Raw genomic sequence first — 12,816 nt, 5'->3', positions numbered from 1 at the left:
CTGCATGACTTCCATTAGCTTTAATGAGAATTTCACAGCTATATCCTCACACACCACACTAAAAGATTAACCCAGAAAATACAGTGTTTACTTTTTACTAATACTCTGATTATTACCACGTTCTTCCTCCTCCTCCTCTTCCTCCTCCTCCTCTTCTTCCTCCTCCTCTTCATCCTCCACATCTTCACCTTCCTCTTCATCCTCCTCTTCTTCCTCTTCAATCTCCTCTTCTTCTTCTCGATCTATCTCCTCATCATCCTCCTCCTCATCACCTTGATCATCATTGTCATCAGAATATTCCTCCTCTTCTTCGTCCTCCTCTTCCTCTTCTTCTTCCTTTTCATCCATCTCCTCTGTTCCATCAGTTTCATAACACTCATCTACAGAAGAGTTGTCTGCTTTAACCACAAAAGGTTTTCTTTTGGGAGCAGGTTCTTGAGGTTGTTTATCTTGCGTTTTTCGTTTTTTTGCCAAAGGACAGCCATAAACACTGCAAAAATAAAGTATGCAAATTATTATATTATTCTAAAGATTTCTGTAGGTCAGACTGTATAACACACATCATTTAGTCATTCATTCCAAATTCTACACCATAATTAGTTGCTCTTCTCAAAACATGTTTTCAAATTAAAATACTTATTAGACAATAATGACCAAGGTGAAGAAGACTTACAAAACCTGTGAACTAGTAAACAATTATTATTGATAAAGGTCACATATACATGCCAGCACAGCAGTTACAGAACACATACAATTGTGTGCTTTTTATTTTTTCTTTCCTCTTCATATGACATTCTTTTTAAATTCTTGTTTTAAATACAGTTTAAAAAAAAGCAAACAAACAACAAAACAGCAAATTTATACCACCTATTAGCTATCAATACAACAACTAGGAAGAAAGCAGTGCTCCATAATTCTGTAACACTTACTAAGGTTTTGACTGTTTACAACAAATATACGTTTGAGTGAAAAATGACTGAAAATACGAATGAAAATATGATTGCATTCTTAACAATATTGTTTGTTGTTATTATAAATAATGAATTGCTCTTAAATTCTCAATTCTTCATAAGTTATGAGGCTGAATAAATGGGAATGAATGCTCATCAGTGCAACAAAAAATAAGTTTTTGAGGCCAATGTTGGAAGTGTTCTCACAACAACAACAACAACAAAAAAAGAAAATTATAAAATTATTTGTCAATACAGAAAGACAAACTTTTCAAAGCTTAGTACACCTTATTCTGCAGTCATGTTAATGCACTGTAACATAAGTAGAACCTTAAGAGTTTTGTTCTTCTATCAGAGTAGCCAGTCACCAGTTACTCAAAGTTGCGTGACTGTATTTCCTGAATATGGTCACCCTTATTGTAACCCCTATCACTACACTGAGTGACAGCACACAGAAATTACTTATTTGTTAAAAAGCTTTTTCTTTTAATTTCTTCATTGTTTCATTTTAAGTGCTACTCAAATCACATAGGTTTTTAGCCTTTTTCCTCTGATTAAGTAGCTTTGTGACATTTCCACTGCTCTTCCTAGCCTTTTACACAAATCTACTTATGTCTCCTTTTACATTATATTTTCCTACCCTTTAACATGATTACATCTGCACACAGCACTCCCAGAGATATTTCACCAGGGCACAGTAGAGGGGCAGGATCACCTCCCTTGACCTGCTAATCGCGGTTCTTTTGATATGGTTGGCTTTCTGGGCTATGAGAGCACACTGCTGGCTCATGTCCAGCTTCCCATTTCCACAGGGCAGCACTTAATCCTTTCATCCCCCGGCTTGTGTTCGTAGTGGGGGTTGCTATCACCCAGGTACAAGATCTTGCACTTGGATCTGTTGAACCTCATGAAGTTCAGCTGAGCCCACTGTTCCAGCCTGTCCAGGTCTCTCTGGACGGCCTCCTGTCCTCCAGGTGTGTTGACTGCACCACACAGCTTGGTGTAATCTGCAAACTCACTTAGTGTGCACTCAATCTCACCATCAGTATCATTGATGAAGATGTTAAAGAGTATCAGTACTGAACCCTGAGGGACACCACTCATCACTGGTCTCCATTCGCACATTGAGCCACTGACCACCACTTTCTGGACATGATCTCACAACCAGTTCTTTGTTCATTGAACAAAGATCCCTATCTGTCAAATCCATATCTTTCCAATACAGAGAGAAGGGTATTATGGAGGACTAGAGGGCCTCTTTGTGGTGCCTGCATCTCATTGTGACATCCCTGCAGCTACACATCCCAATTACTTAAATGCCACTTAAGAAAAAAGCAGTCCATTTTATCTAGTTGCCTAACTTAGCCATAGTCTTACATAAATTTTAAGGTATTTGCTCACAGGACAGCTGGTTCAATCTGCCTACCACACATACACCTGAGAATCATGCAAAGTCACAAAAAAAATGGGTATCCATGTTGGCAAACTTGATTAGAGAGACCTTTGAATCACAGACACCTCTTCCTCTGCAGGGACCATAGTTATCTTTAAAGTCTAATGCAGCACGTCCAAATTAGACTTCATCCTCCTTCCGTTAACACTATAAAAAAATACAGAGTAAATTTTCAGTTCCTCCACCTAGATAGATTCCTGTCATCCTCATTTGGGTTTGGGGCATGTGGGGGTACGTGGACTGGGGCTGCAAGGCGAGGCTGGGGCTGCCCAGTGCTGGACACAGCTGATTCCTGCTGGCTCCAATGGCTGCACCACAGCACTCAGCAGTGCCTGACAACCAAGATGGAAGTGCCTCTGGGAAAGTGTATTTAACAGAGGGTAAAACGTGTGCTGTGTGAGAGAGGAGTAGAAAAAACAACTCTACAGCCAGCAAGGTCAGAAAAGGGAGAGGGGAAGAGGTGCTCCAAACACGACAGCGTGCCATGGCATGGCAGTGTGTCCTGGAAGAAGCTGCAGCCTGTGGGGCAGCCATGCAGGAGCAGTTCCTGGCAGGGGAGCTCATGGTGGAGCTGGGGAAACACATGAGGGGTAATGAGGGGCAGAGAGGAAGCCATGTGAACTGATCTCAACCCCATACGCCATTTCTTTACATTACTTCAGCACCACAGCATGTGATAGTATTACTACCAGTACGTAGTTTCCAGCAACCAACACTGAAGTTCAGGCCTAATTGTGCAGGCTAGAAGCGAAATTGAGCACACACACTGTACAGATCGTAGGAATATGCTCCAGCCAGCAGGTAATGTGGCATCCCAGGAAAGAGCACCCTTCTCTAGAACATGAGCTCCAAGAAACATTCTGAGAAAGAGCAGACAAACAAAATCCCCAATCTTGACTACTATTAAAAGCCCTAAAACCTGGAAAGGCAGAAGGCACAAGTTTCTGGCGTTTTCTCTTTGCATTATATTTGCTTCTACCCAAAAATGCTGCAAAACAAAACCTATAAAAATGGCAAAATATCTTGTCCCTATCTCCCTGCCACTGCTTTCTGTCAAATGACAGCCCTGCCTCTTGCCCTGTGACTCCTATTCTTAGTCAAGCTCCAGCTGCTCAGAATCAAGAGGAAAGGCAAAATGTATTTCCATGGAGAATATCCCACATAGTTACAGTCAGGGCAGAAACAGGAGTCCAGTCTCCATTGGTCTGGACCATATCTAAAACATGGGGCAAAAGAGGAGCACTGCTGTTATTGCAGGATTATTCTGGAACTTTCCCTGATGTTATGTGAGGAATTCAGGAGCTGTATGTCCAAACCATTTATATAGAACTCTGAGAGAAGGCAGAAGTTTTTTCTTAAGAACTGGAATTTCAAGGTGCGTATAGTGCCCAGGGAAATGTCTGGATTGTGATAGAGGAACCTGTTTCACTAAAGTGCCTAGCAGGTTGCAATTCTGAAGAATATGTATGGATCACAGCATGGTTATCATGAAGATTTTAGAAACCTGTATATCAATTAAATGCAATTTAAGAAGGCAGAATAACATTCCCTGAATGGGCGTGTCATGCTTGTCTTGATTTCCGTTTTTTTTTTCTTTACGAGGTATATTACCCTCACTGTAGCTTCTTTAATGCCAGTATCTTTAAGTGGTATTTTCATAAATTCTTGATCTTTATTTCCATAGATGAGAGTAGGCTTAGCCTCAACAATCCCCAAGATTTCATTTCTTTCTCTTATCATAACTTAGAACAGAATAGAATACAACAGAAGAGAATAGAATAGCTTAATTTGGAAGGGACCTGTACATATCACTGAATACAGCTGTTGGACTGCTTTGCGGCTGCCACAAATTTAAAACATATCATTAAGAGCATTATCCAAATGCCTCTTAAACATGGACAGGCACAGAGCAATGACCACCTATCTACAAACCCTATTTCAGTGTCTAACCTCTCAATAAATAAACTTTTTCTAATGTCTAGTCTGAAACTCCCTTGCACAGCTCTGAGCAATTATCACACATCCTGTCACTAATAAGAAGGAGAAAAGATGAGCACATCCTTCTTCACTTCTGAAGCAGTTGCAGAGAGCAATGAGGTTGCCTCTCAATCTCCCCTTTCCAGATAAGTCAACCCAAGTGTCGTCAGCCTCTCCCCACAGGACATGACTTCAAATCCTTTTATCAGCTTTGTTGTCATTCCCTGGATGCTTTCAAGGACCCTAACTTCTTTTTTTATATTGAGGAGCCCACAACTGCAGACAATATTCAAGATGAAGCTGTACCAACACTAAATATAGTGGGAGAATCACTTCTTTTGATCAGCTGGTATGCTGTGTTTAATGCACCTCAAGACGCAGCTTGCCTTCTTGGCTGCCCAGGCATACTGCTGGGACATGTTGAGCCTTCTGTCTGTTAACACTGCCAGAACCTTCTGCTGAGCTGCCCTCCAGGCAGTCATCTCCCAGTCTGTACTTGTGTTTGGCATTACTCCATCTCAAACTCTAGTAGCTATTCTTGTTAAATTTCATGCTGTTGCTGATGGTCCAATGTTCCAACGTACCTAAACCCCTCTACAAAGCCTCTGGTCCATCAAGACAATTAACAGTACCTTTCAATTCAGCCTTTTAAAATTTCCAGTAGTCTGGGAACTGGGGAGGAAAACACAGAATAACAACTAGATCTATTCTGAATAGATCTGTTGTTTAATTTTTGCATCTAAATATAACCCCAAGAATTTTAAGGTACAAATTATTAATCAAAGTAAAAAGAAACTGTCAGCATTGTTTTTGGTCATTTGTAATTATTTTTTTTTTATGGCTTTATGCTTTTTTGCATATTTTTAAAAGTATATGAGAATGAAAGATATTACTCAGGATTCAGGACCCACTGAAAGGGCATAACCAGCAATGGAAATCAGTGCCACTCAGCTGCCTGATCTGCTGTGATGCTGTTATAAATCTGATTAAATAACTATTTGCAACTTAAATATTCAAGTAACGTTATGAAATTGACTTTAGTTTTTCATGTATCTACTCTCAGTGTCTTTGTTTGTAGAATTACAAGAGAAATGAACAGCGCTGTACATTTTAAGGCTGGGACTGACAATGAAGGACTAAGGAACATGCCACTTCCCAATGAAATCAGTTATGTCAGGTACTTCTAACTCAGATTTTGTCCTCTCTTTCACAATTTGTGCTGTTTGTTGTCCATTTTGCCTACAATTCTGTATTTATTTTTTTTTTTGCCTGTGTGTGGATTAATAGTTTATAAAGCTACAATTGTATGAACAATTCTCATTAAACCTTTAAAAACCGTCTCGCATAAAACCTTAAAATACTGGAGTCTTCTTCAGCTATAAACCCCATATATTTACCTCATATACTACTGACCTCAGAGTCTGTGAGCGTTGAAAAGTTATTATTGAAGTCTTTTCAGAAAGCTGGTAAAGAGGATGCCAGAGCTGGAACCTACTATTTAGCTGCCCTGTTTTCTTTTTCCTTTTTAACCTGTTCTGCTATCAGCCTTTGTTTCATTAATTTTTCAGATTCTGCCTCCAGGACACTTCTCTGTTTCTGGCATTTTCCCTTTGGTCTCTTTGGAGAGCACGCCGAGGGAAAGGAAGCATTCAGTTACACAGCAGTCTGTGCCTCATCTGGCTCTGACTTCCTCTCGCAATCACATACTGAGAATACAGTCTCTCTCACTGACCTCTTCTTTCTCATGTATTTGTAAAATCTGTTACTGTTTATTCTTAAAGCACCTGCAATTTTCTCCCCATTTTCAATTTTGTCTTCTGTGATTACTCCCTTGTATACTTATTTTAAGACTTGTTTATCCCTGCTCAAAGCAATGACCTCATTGATTTATCTGCTGTGTATGCCTTTGTCCATTCTCTTTTTTTTTCTCAATGTATTTCCCTCGTCAGCTATGTTTGTCTTATTTTCCCCTCACGCTTCAACTGTCTTAGCTTTCAGTGAAATATCTGTTGGGGCTTTCTGAAATACACTTTTGAATATTCCACACTTCTTGGCTGCATGTCTCAGTCTTTCAGCATCTATCATGAATAATTCTTGTGGAAAGAATGTTGCTGAATTTCATAGCAATAAGCTCCAAGAGAACATATAGATATTAATAATTGAAGAAATTGAAGAAATAATATATGAATTTAGTTAGAAGATGATTTATGGTATGTTTTTAACTCTCAGACGATTTTGCATCATTAAAAAACATAGTGTCACTCTTCGATTGAATACAATTCTTCAACAGAAAATGCACATTACTTTCCCTGAGTTGAATTCCTTGATTGCAAATATATTGTTTTAGCAATATAACATTAATTTCAACATAATTAGTATAATTAATATTTTAAAGCCATAACAATTAAAAATATCTGATTATATATTGTATAGGACCAGAGAAATGCACAAAATTTTACAAGTCAGATTACTGATTAATATTCTCCTCTAGATTATACGCTACCGCACATATGAAATGTGTGACATAACACCTATATCTGGAGGAAATATTCCTCTAGATAGTCTGTTACCTCCATAGATTAGCAAGGAAGCTTAAAAGACTAATAACAAATCTTAGAAAGTTGGTTCTTTTTTGTTTTTCAAACGTAAAGCATAACATTTGGTAGGTAATAGAACCTAAAAACGTACTATACAGACATCTGAGGTTATCAAAAAGCATTTAATAAAGAATATAAGTATCTGAAGTGGCACTGAGGTGAAATTTTACCATATACAACTTGAGGAAAGAAAATTAGGAAGCAGACTTCTGCTTAAGGCTACAGGCAGAATGTTTCCAAGGCACTTACATTTATCCTGTTGAATAACATAAGCATTACTTTGGTTTGCACTACACAGCTTCCAAATCTGTATGCGCTGACTTTCAAGGTATTCAGAAAAAAAGGTAATTCACAGATAATTCCTCTAACAAATAGTCTTCAAAGAGTATGCAAACCTAGTTAATTTGCATAACACTGCATGCTATTAAATCACCCTCAAAACAATGATCACATTTAGCTTTAAAGGACTTATACTATCAGCTGGTGACAGCTGACCAGAAAATAAGATATTTAGATTCCACCAAATCCTATGTCTTGAACATACACTCCTTGCCTTCCAGGAGGATGCCCTACCCAGCCACATGCTATTCTGAGGAAGAAGTGGTAGCTGTCTCATTGAAGCTGGACCACTGAATTAATAGCAATGAAAGAATCAAAAATTCAGAAGAGATTTACTCCAGCCTAATGATTTGCCTGCTCAACTGCAAGAATAAACTTTTTCAGCTGAGGACAATTTTCTTTTCCCATTTAAATGACTGCTTAAAAGTGTGCCAAGTCACTACAGACAGCTATAATCTGAGCAGACAATGATAACGGAGAAAGTTTTCTTTATAGGAAGTCATTTTATTATCTCTATGCCATATGATCAGGAGACTTCTCTGCCCCCAAAAAATCCAGTGTAGAGCCTAAGTACTATCCTGGAATATGAGAGGTACTGATTCAAATCCAGCACACTAACCAGTAAGATATAGAAGAGAAAATAAGAAAAGCAACAGGTCAAAGCTCAAGAAGGACATATACGTTTTTGAGATGTTGTTTCACAGAGATGGCTAGTTGCAGATTAACAAAACAGAGCTAGGACATGTTTTGGTGCTTCCAAGCAGCCAGATTAAAATTACTCTTATTCCGTCTGTAATGAAATCCAATCTAGAGGACTCTGCTTTCCAGGAACCTGCAGGCAGCTGACCCAGACCCTTGAATACTGTTCCAGAATCAGGTACCCTTCTTGGAACCACTGCACTTTAGCATGAAATGCTGCTTGCAGAACAACTGCACCTCACCTCTGTCTTCCCAGTGGGAATCAGGCACTAATTCAGTCAGTGCATTGGAATATCTACATTACCATCCCCATTTTACATGTTTTGAGATACATAAATATATATATATTTTTTATTTTATTTTTTAAGTGGGACCATGTATGCCTTTACCTACTTAAACTATAAATTCAAAAATGCAATTTAAAATACAGGAATCTCATCTCTGCAGCTATGCTGTACTTCAGGCTTTGCTACCAGCTTCTGCTTCTATTTCAATAGATCAAATTATTATAAGCAGGAAGTGCTTTTTATGCATGAAGTGTCAAAAACCGCCATCTTTACTTCCTTAAATTGTACAGATTAGGCATGTACACAATAGTACTACCGCTAAGTGAAAATCATTTATTTATCTGAACTCATCTGAACTTGACTTGTACGAGTGAGTGAAATGTACTGCATTCTATCATCCCCTTCTTCCTTCAAGAATTTCAAATATTTGAATTACTGAAAATTACTGAAACAATTACTGAAAAGTAAGAAAAAATATGGAAGCATTCAGGACTCATAGAATCATCACAGAATCATAGAATGGCCTGGGTTGAAAAGGACTACAATGCTCATCCAGTTCCACCCCCCTGCTACATGCAGGGTCGCCAACCACCAGACCAGGCTGCCCAGAGCCACATCCAGCCTGGTCTTGAATGCCTCCAGGGATGGGGCATCCACAACCTCCTTGGGCAACCTGTTCCAGTGCGTCACCACCCTCTGGGTGAAAAACTTCCTCCTAATTTCTAATTTAAACCTCCCCTGTCTCAGTTTAAAACAATTCCCCCTTGTCCTATCATTATCCACCCTTGTAAACAGCTGTTCTCCCTCCTGTTTATAAGTTCCCTTCAAGTTCTGGAAGGCCACAATGAGGTCTCCCCGGAGCCTTCTCTTCTCCAAGCCAAACAAGCCCAGTTCTCTCAACCTTTCCTCACAGGAGAGATGAAACTCCTCTCTCTATAGGAGAGGAGCATACTGGATCTTAAAAAGTAAAGGTAGCAGATGTGCTATTTACTTCACAGAGCTCTAAACACCTACTAAATCCTTGTGTACCTCAGAGCATTAAAAGCATATGAATAACCTCAAACACATCACAGATCTACTCAGATATGTTATCATTTAACTAAATAAGTACTAAATAATTAGTATCTTTTAAAAAGCATTGCAAAAAGTGTGTAGGACTAACAACACTGGGCAAAAGTGAAATGAACCGATTTTTGGAGCTCAAAATTAAAAAGTTTTTTAAGGAGTTCAAGAATCTAAATACATATTTTTAAACAAAACAAAGTGAACTTTTTGATTCAGTTAATACAGACACAGTAACTTAAGTCAAAGTGAAGATCTTTTATTTATCTGGATCCTATGCATCCTAAATGTTCAGTACCTTTCCAGTCTAACTCACTAAGACCTCAAAATGGGGTAACTGAACCACATGATGAAAAGTATCAAATTACTGGAAATCTGCTCTTTGACCCATCATGAAAATCTCTGCTTATGGAACAAGGAAACTGAACGGAAATTTTGGTTTTGCAATGATTGACCCACTTAAACAATAGGTTTATTCAATTAGTTGACTCTAATAGCTGTTAATTAAAAAACAACAAGGTACAGTGGTGGAGAACAAATATGCAGGAAAAAGCTCAGTTCTGGAGAGCTCATTTAATGCAAGGTGTAAAAAATAAATGTAACAAATCATGAGACTGAAAGCCTATGTGGCAGAACGGGTTAGTAAAGTACATGCTCTGTAGTTGTAAATTATTTAAAAGTATTTATGTAAATAAATCAATATAATATCTGATTGTTCCCGGACTTATGATGTCAAGGATGGGCTTCATCTCTCACCTACCCCTGGGCTGCTAAAATCTAAGTCAATTCCAGTCATCTTAAGCTCCCTTTATAGTCAACTCAGAGGAAGTGGAATCTCACCTTTCTTAGACACTTTGAATATCTCCTTCAACTAACAATAATGAGAGTTAATGGTGGTTTAACTTACATTTCTACCACTAAAGAACCTGATACATTTGAGAAATCCATCCCATTAGACCCTCTCATTGTTTTTATTATTGTATGTCCATCTCCAGCCAAGATAATACTTAGCAGACTTTAAGAACAGGTACCACAATACTTTGATGAAGAAAAAAAATAAAGCTTACTTCCTTTGCACACCTACTGTATCACTTAACAGGAATAATTCTCCTTCTCTAACACCTATCTTTTGAAGAACACCTGCATGACACGTATCAGACAAAGCTGTAGTTGCACTCAAATCTTACAATTACACCCATATCAACTGTGTTCACGAGCCAAAAGCCACAATGGACTACATCTTATTGCCAGACCTGTGAATATAGGGACTGACCAAAGACACTAGGATAGCAAAAGGAGAATCAATAATGAATATTGATTCATTAGATGAATGCATATAATCAAGTTTTTCTAAGTGGCTATTGATTCTGAACACTTCAGTGTTTATGTTGCTGTAACCTAAATATGTAAAAATGGAAACATGCAAAGCCAGTGACCTTTTCTGCATGAACTCAAAGAACACTGATTTCTGTAATAATGTCAAATTGTAAACTCCACTCCATTCCAGTTTGGACGTCTAAACTGGAATAAAAACACTCTATTTTTTCCACAGATAAAATTGAGGTTGGCTAACTCAAAGCAGTATCTAGAAGCTGCCACGACATCCAGATTTGTGTGCCTCCTGAGTGTTCAACTCAGTGGTAATGACAACTCTGTTTACAAGTAGAGAGCAGGGAAGGTTCCTTTTTCTTCATGATAACAATATAAAATGGGAAATTTCAGAATCAATCGTTCACCAATTTGAAAGGGTTAGAAAATGCTGCAAGAATGCATCTATCAGCAACAATGGATCTTTACATAGTCACAAGGTTTGAAACTTGGACATTATATGAAACATTTCTATTTTAACAGGTTAAAAGCAATTGCTTTTAAGAAATTTCAGCATGCTTTGTTCAAGCACTCACAAATCAAGATAAATAAACTGCTGGACATCAAAGACAATTCATGTTGTTATACTGTCAATCATTTACCAACATGGCCAGACACACATTAGTACAGTCAACACCCTTAGACACAGACTTGATTGATCATATTAAACAACAACACAACAGGTCAAACTATCATTCCAGCATGAACTTACGTAGAGTAACAAAGTATGCTGTCAGTTATTGTATCTCTAGTGTAAGGCTACTACAATGAGACTGTCAGCTCCTGTTTTCTATCTGAAATGCGCCTTCTGTCATCTCTACATAAAAAAACAACAGCACTGTCTCCCAGCTTCATTTTAACCAAGAACAACATATGGCACAGAATTAAGAAATACGATACACCCATTTTCCTGTAACTATAGCAGTAAGTATCTTACTTATCCAAAAAGCAAACAGCTAGGGAATATTAAAAAAAATAATACTGTGGGCCAGCCTTTTAATGCAAGCATGTGTCTATCATCAGTTAACAGCTGAAATTATAGGAAAAAAAAATGACAAAAACCAAACGATACAAGATGCAACCACTTCAGTGCTTATGTACTGGATTCTCACCTCCAGAATAAGCTACAGGACACTGCTCTTTGTATTGCATGGTTGGTAAGGAGTCATCCAAGTGTGAAATATTTTACATTCTGGTTGCTAGAGGATTGAGATGTTTAAATCTTTTTATTTTGAAAAAAGAAAAAAGAATGTGGCTTTCCACAGCACAGACAACATGATTAGTCTAAGACAGAATAGAAATGACAGCATTCCCTGCACTTTACTGCATTATGAAACTGTAGCTATAATTAATTCTCTGTAGAAAAAAATGTAAACCATTATTAATATGCATTAATATATTCACAATATGATTATAAAGGAGCTAAAAGGTTATTCTCTACATTATCTTTTAAAGATGCCTTTATTCTTGATGTGTTTCACACACAAACACAAACACATGCACACACATACACACAAAAACAAACAAACAAACAAAACAAACAAAAAAAACCCACACAATAAAAAAAGATTGGGAAAGATTAAGATCATCTAGTCCAACCATCAACCCAACACCACCGCGCTGTCAGTGCCACATCTACCCTCTTCTTGAAAGCCTCCAGGGACAGTGACTCCTCCACTTCTCTGGGCAGCCTGTTCTAATGGTTTACCCACTCTTTCTGAGGAGACTTCTTCCTGGTCTAGTGGTTGGTAACCCTACCCATGGCAGAGGGGCTGAAACTAGATGACCTTTTCAACCCAGGCCATTCTATGATTCTATGACTCTAATATCCAACTCAAACCTCCCCTAGTACAACTTAAGGCCATCAGCTCTCATTCCCTCTCTCTCTGTAGTTACCTGGGAGAAAAGGCTGACTCCTACCTTGCTACAATACTCTTTCAGACAGTTGTAGAGTGATAAGGTCTTCTCTGAGTCTCTTCCAGACTAAACAATCCCAGTTTCCTCAGCTGCTCTTCATAAGACTTGTACTCCAGACTCCTTGTCAGCTGTATTGCCCTTCTTTGTTAAAGATCCAAGGCCTCTTG

At 38.2% G+C, this 12,816-nt stretch overlaps 1 protein-coding gene across 1 annotated transcript in view; it reads right to left on the bottom strand.

Moving 5' to 3' along the window:
* Positions 1 to 12,816, bottom strand: part of MYT1L (myelin transcription factor 1 like) — a 130,468-nt gene that overhangs the window by 95,730 nt on the left and 21,922 nt on the right. The window contains exon 5 of the mRNA XM_042885470.1: positions 120 to 490. Coding sequence (XP_042741404.1) covers positions 120 to 490 — 371 coding nt within the window. The remainder of the gene's footprint in view (positions 1 to 119; positions 491 to 12,816) is intronic.

The sequence above is a fragment of the Lagopus leucura genome, unplaced genomic scaffold, assembly GCF_019238085.1.
Source record: "Lagopus leucura isolate 7727_CA_CO unplaced genomic scaffold, USGS_WTPT01 Super-Scaffold_73, whole genome shotgun sequence".
Lineage (NCBI taxonomy): Eukaryota > Metazoa > Chordata > Aves > Galliformes > Phasianidae > Lagopus > Lagopus leucura.
Note: the sequence above shows the minus strand (reverse complement) of the source record. Positions and strands in the feature narration are given on the sequence as shown.